A 6,287-nucleotide genomic window follows, 5' to 3' on the forward strand; every position below is an offset into this window, starting at 1 on the left:
GTCTTGCACCGGTGTTGTCGTTTCTTGGTTGTTTGGGAATTGGATTTTCTTCCCTGTCGCTATCACTACTTCTTCGTATTCTGTTGTTTTGAGGATCTATTATCATGTCCTTCACTATTCCAGGTTTTTCTCCTGGGTTTGGATTGGATTTGGTGTCCATTTACTGTCTGAATTTCACTTCACAAGCACTAGTGTTTACTCTTTGAAGGTTCGTTCGGAAAGCCCACAGAAATATCTTCCTGGATATTCGTCCTTCCTAATCGTTAAGCTGGTCGTTTCCCCGCATGCTTGGTACGTTCAACTCGGACATGTTTTCTTGAGGACTACGAGCACACTGATGTTAGAACATTTTATTTACTTCATTAAGCTTCAACTTACTTTGATTTTAAGGAGATAATTTTAAATTTGTATATCATAATATTTATTGTCGTATCGGGAATCATTTTACTGTACTTAATTTTTATAGATGTAATTATACAGCTAAACGAGATCGCAATTTATGAAACTTGAATCAGTGTGTCTAACTATTATATATACTTTATCATATAGAAAGCTTATCGTATTCTAGCGTTTATCATATGTAAAATATATTTTAAGTTGCTATCCCATAGTAAACAAGCTGCTTAGCGACCGGCTAATGTTGTCCTGTTGTTTACCTCATAATCTCATGTAAGTGTTGTTCTTAAGAGGTAAAGTGTCAGTTGGGTAGTTATGTTACATTTCTAAGTGTAAGTAACTTTATCAAAATAAATGAAGTTGTTTAAAGACTGAGGCTACCTTACCTCCATAGGATCAGAAGTTTCCTTTCGGTTTTTAGATTCTTTCAGTTTTCCACCATTAATCATTTTGGATTCGAGAATTTGTGAGGAACTAACAAATCACTTTGCTAGAAAGGAGTGGGTGATGTTGTTCATATTAGTGCTTCTGATCACAAAGGCGATACATGGATTGGGAGATTTGTAATCGTGATTGGCAATTTCTATGAATGTGAAGTAATTTTCAAGAAGTGAATGATAAACCAGTAAGATTAGTTTGTTTAAGAATACTGTACAGGAGTATGAGGTTATCATTAACAATAGGATTTCACAAAGATAAGAAAAGAAGTAATATAATGGTTATAATGTACAATAAATTAAATAACACTGTTAGGCCAGACTGGAATGAGTGTTCCTTTTCGACAAGTAGCTCTCACTTATCTGCCCCCGAGGGAAATAGGACTGGTTGCATTTTATTCAGGAATACAGCAGATGGGAAGTGTCTTCTGTACTCTTTGTGTATTCTTTATTACAGTCTTGTAGTTATGTCATTGCTTGTTCTCCAAAATTCTTTGTTTGTAAAAGGGTAAATATTACAAATCCCTAGCATACATACCAATTGCTGTAGGCTGTCAGTGCTTTGGTAACCTCTACCATGTATAAGCTGTTGTCTGGAATTTATTTTTATCTTATAAATCAGGGATTTACAAGTGATATTTACCCAAGTGATGATTCTAATCGGGAGCAGATTAAATTAGTGTGGTATAACAGATGAATAAAAAGAGTTACAAACATGGAAAGGAGATGCTGCCACATAAGAAACATAAAGAACATACACAAATACACTCATGCACCCCCTCCCCCCTAATGAGCACACGAACATGGACACACTTGCATACATATGTATACACATACCCCTTTGTTCCTCTCTCATGCATCACCCTCCACAGCTCTCGCCATTTTCTTATTAGGCATTATGGGAAGTGGAATAACACATGATTATATAGATCTCTTTCATTTTGATACCAGGTTTTGAAAGATACCCTTGTAGGAATACATTTTTAGTGAAACATTTAAATTTTCTTCTCGTTGATTTATGCTTTAGTTATGCTGACTAACAAATGTTTTACACTTCAGTTCTAATTGTCAGATGGGATGATCCGCTTTCAAATGCCAAGGTTTATAAGGCGTATAATTCGCCGGAACACAAGTCAGGTTCCTGAAGTACGTGCACTGTCTATGAAGTAAGTAGTCATTTTTTTTTATCTCTCTCTCTTGAGTTCATGCTACATATATATATATTTTTTATCTTTCATAAAAAGAACAAAAAGAAAATGATCATTACTGCAGATGACTGACTAGTTTCCAGCTATTTATATTCATACATTTGTGGATATTGAGATTAGGTCATTTATGTTTGACTTGCTTCAAAGAAATACTGTATTGTAAATCTTTGAATTTCTTCTTTTTCAGGAGGAAACTTTCATATGGGTATGCCTTTATAGCGTGGAACTTGTTTGGATTAGTCGCATATTTGGTTTACACAGGACGCATTAAGAAATCAGAGAGTGATTTGTCTCAAGGTATGCTACTCTGCTTCTTTCAGTTATTTTTGTATATATGAAATGATTTTTTTTTTTCATATATAAAAACCATAACAATAATGTTATTCTTGTTTGTTTCCTTAAGAGTTAGATCAATTTTAAAGTGCCACTACTAGCTTTATAAATTGTTTATCATGTTATTATTATATAGCCATAATTATTGGTTTTATTGTATATATGAAGTATTGTGCATATATTTTTATTATCATATTTATTAAGGGTTATTAGTATACAATAGCAATATTTAATCATTGTTTACATCTTTCATTGTCTTCAAGATTTTATTTGCATAATATGAATTTGGGGTATACTATTATGGTATCTTTTAAGTGCCCATCTATAATAGAATGAGTTCATTTTAATTTTTTATATAAATTTTGCTTTTTTATTTTAGCTCGACAGTTTGCAAAACTGTTGAAGAAGGAAAATGTTGTGATGTATCGTATTGAGGGATTAACTCCTGTTGGACGTTTTGATTTGGACGAAGAATTCAGAAGAGCAGAAGAGAGCAAGGCATTAGCAGAGAAGCAGGAGGACAGTGAGAAATTCAAGGGTGATGAGGAGCAGTCTGAGGAATTTACATTTGAGGAAGAGCTACGTCCATAAAGAAGCTGATCTGTGGTTGGATTGTGTTATATCTCTTTCTAAATACCCTTTTATAGTGTCTTTAATGAATATTCATTGAATACAGTGTGTTTAAAGAGGCAGTGAAATGGGAATTTATGGACTTTATGATCAGAGGACAACCTAAAGTTAAAGGACAAGTTTCTCTGTAATCTTATTTATGTACCAGACTTGAATTTTGGGTGACAGTGAATTATTTCCAAATATTGTTTGTACAACTAGAAAAATGGCTTTTCAGATAATGTATTTGAAACATGGGCAGCACATTCTTAGAAATGTTGCTGTATCATTTTGCAATAAAGTTGCTAACTTTTCTTCACACGCAAATAATGCTGTTGTTAAAAAGGAGCAAAATACTTCAGCCTTGTATGTCTCCGGGAACAAAGCTACAACAACTTTTTCAGTCCTATCGCCGTATCTGGATTTTACAAAACATTTCCAAGACATAGGCAGATTGGAAGCTAATGTCAAGCTCCGGGGATTAGACACAGATGTTAGAAAATTATCAAGCATGTGGACGGAGCTGAAGGAAAAGGAATCAGAGAAAGAAAAGCTAGAGAAAGAGAGAACTTCAATAGCAAAGAGGATGAAAGACCGAGCGAAGCTGAAGGATAAAAATGTAAAGGAAATGGAAGAGTTTAAAAAGCAAGGCAAAGAGATTCGGGAGCAGTTGAAGAGTATTACCCAAGAGATTTGGGATTTAGAAGAAAAGGCTGTTATTGGTGCCTTGCAGATGCCTAATGTTCTGCACAAGTCAACACACGAATATGACAAGGAACTTTTTAAGCTTTTTGAGAGGCCAAAGTATGATTTCCAAGCCAGAAGCCATGTAGAATTGGGAAGAATTTATCAGGATTTAGAATTTATTGATGCCTCACCTACAGCTTATTATTTAAAGGGGAGATTAGCTGTTCTTGAATTAGCATGCAATGATTACTTCTTAACAAACTTTAGAAGTCATGGATATTTATTACATTCAAATCCAGATTTTGCAAAAGCAGTTATTGTAGAAGGCTGTGGGGTCAACATTGATGAGAGGGTATTTGCATTGGGTTTGCATGAAAGTGATACAGATAATAATTTACAGTACCTTGTTGGAGGTGGATCTTTGCAAGCATTTGCTGCTTATTTTACAAAACAGGTTATTAGCAATCCAGAATGCTTACCTCAGAAACTAATTACAGTTGGCAGACATTATACGCCACCCAAAGTTCTTGATAATCCAGGGCTTTTTTTCACTGGGCAATCTACAGCTGTTAATGCCCTTGTGCTATTCCCCTCTCAAACAATAGGCGAAGAACTGTTATTGAATGAAGTACTTATGGCCCTTGTGCAGAGTTATGCAAGACTAAATCTTCATTTTAGGTTGACACAATATTCAGCCCAAAGACTAGAGCCCCAGGAAAGTGCTGCTATAGGTCTGGAAATGTTATCTCCACATACAGGGGAGTATCATGAAGTTGGTCGTATTTCTTTGTATGGGGACTTCATAAGCAGAAGACTTTGGACTCTTTCTAAGACCAGTGCTTCATCAGCTAATTTTCTATCAATGATCCACATTAAAATATGCCATGTGTCTCGATTACTTGCGCTCATAATGGAAAATGGTCAGAAAGAAGATGGAAGTTATCAGATCCCAAAATGTTTGACAACTTATGTAGATAAATTGTAATTATTTGTAGAAACTTTTATTTGTAAATAAAGTTATGAATGTGTAATTATATTTTTTCCCCTGACTTTTCTTCTGAGGTTTACATGATCTTTAGAGAAAGAGTGTTTGTTCTCTTGATCACAATAACTAAAGTATACGGAAATATCTAAAACACCAGCGGCCAAACCCAGAGATAAGGGGACCTATGTATCTGACCTGCCACAATTGTGGATTTTTCCACCAAGAGTCCTTCATTCAAGGTCCTCCAGATGCTGGATTTCTTCTTTTTATGAGAAACATGTATTTCATGGGCCCCCATCTAGGACTCCTGACAGCTATATATGGATAACTACATCTCAAAATTTTAAGTTGGTGACTTTGAGGTTGCTAAAACTTGCTCTTTTTCTACCCAGAACCCAATTAATACGACATGTGGTTACATAAAGAAGGGTTTCTCTTTATGCTAAGCATTCTCTTACTGTTCTACAAGTACTTAGCCCACCTAGAACTTAGGATCATTTGTTAACAGGTCTGGCCTAGGGCGCAACTAATTTCAGGTGTCAGATGCAAGGCGAAATTGTGACTCATTCAACGTTATCTATGAAACTCTTCATGTCATATCATATCTAAACTTTGATGAGAGCCATCTCTAGTGCATGTCTGTCTAGCCATGTACACCTTTCCGGGTCAGGGAGGTATATTATACACGTATATCAATGCGGCATTGCATTATTCCATCTTATATAGTAACCTCGGGTCTGACTTAGTTGTTGAATTTCTGAACCAATGCCACCGAGTGCCCACAGAGATTATCTGTAAAACTTCGCTATCATTACTCCAGTACGAGTAGATAGGTAAATTCTATGGAGCTATTAGTAGTCATATGGATAGGTAGATAGATAAGAGATAGAGAGAGAGAGAGAGAGAGAGAGAGAGAGAGAGAGAGAGAGAGAGAGAGAGAGAGAGAGAGAGAGAGAGAGAGAGAGAAAGAGAACGGGAACGGGAACGGGAACGGGAACGGGAACGGGAACGGGAACGGGAACGGGAACGGGAACGAGAAAGAGAGAGAGAGTGTATTTGGTGTATCCTATTGATTCGCTATTGGTGTTTTTCTTGTTTTGTTCTCTAAACATACACCTACCTACCCACCCAACATACATTTACTGAGCAACTGGATGATAGTATAACTGTAACTGTAGTATCCCTTGAGGCAAAAATAATGATGATACTGCAAAATGGAATGAACATACCACTGCATTATCTTTATTGATATAATTAGTGTGGCAACCGGAATGGACCCACTGTTTCCTAACTTTGTTTAAACTGTCTACAAAATGCAATGAACACATCAGTGCATTACCTACATTGATATAATCAGTGTGGCAACAGAAATGCACCAACTGTTTCCCCGTTTGTTTGCCCTTGTAAAACGAAAATATCATATATTCGATCCTTGTATTACACCCTCATACTAAACAATTGCTTGACACATCTGAATCACTGATAAGAGTGCAATGGAAACATATTCTCGTAATTGGCTTTGGAGGTGTGCACACGAAGACCTGGGTCAAGGACAGGGTCAAACAGGCTAATTTGCCTCACTCCCTCTTGCCTCTTACTGTAACTTATCACAGTAAGGGTACACCGATTTGT

General features: G+C 36.1%; 2 protein-coding genes across 4 annotated transcripts; both read left to right on the forward strand.

Moving 5' to 3' along the window:
* Positions 1 to 594: 594 nt before the first annotated feature.
* LOC122255929 (uncharacterized) lies at positions 595 to 4,701 on the forward strand. Of its 3 annotated transcripts, none has more exons than XM_043020306.2 (4): positions 595 to 669; positions 1,906 to 1,999; positions 2,229 to 2,338; positions 2,754 to 4,701. In XM_043020306.2, exons 2-4 carry the CDS (start codon positions 1,911 to 1,913, stop codon positions 2,963 to 2,965), a joined length of 411 nt encoding a protein of 136 aa, XP_042876240.2. In that variant the 5' UTR covers positions 595 to 669; positions 1,906 to 1,910; the 3' UTR covers positions 2,966 to 4,701. The 3 variants fall into 3 exon arrangements, with proteins under 3 accessions (XP_042876240.2, XP_042876239.2, XP_042876241.2); XM_043020305.2 differs by having other exon boundaries at positions 603 to 669; positions 1,893 to 1,999; XM_043020307.2 differs by lacking the exon at positions 595 to 669 and adding an exon at positions 844 to 862.
* Positions 3,210 to 4,701, forward strand: Slimp (Seryl-tRNA synthetase-like insect mitochondrial protein). The gene has a single exon (XM_043020304.2). The coding sequence runs from the start codon at positions 3,210 to 3,212 to the stop codon at positions 4,653 to 4,655; it is 1,446 nt and encodes a 481-aa protein (XP_042876238.2). The 3' UTR covers positions 4,656 to 4,701.
* Positions 4,702 to 6,287: the final 1,586 nt, after the last annotated feature.

This window comes from Penaeus japonicus, unplaced genomic scaffold, assembly GCF_977035675.1.
Source record: "Penaeus japonicus unplaced genomic scaffold, GWHDUDI00000001_assembly GWHDUDI00000014, whole genome shotgun sequence".
Taxonomy (NCBI): Eukaryota; Metazoa; Arthropoda; class Malacostraca; order Decapoda; family Penaeidae; genus Penaeus; species Penaeus japonicus.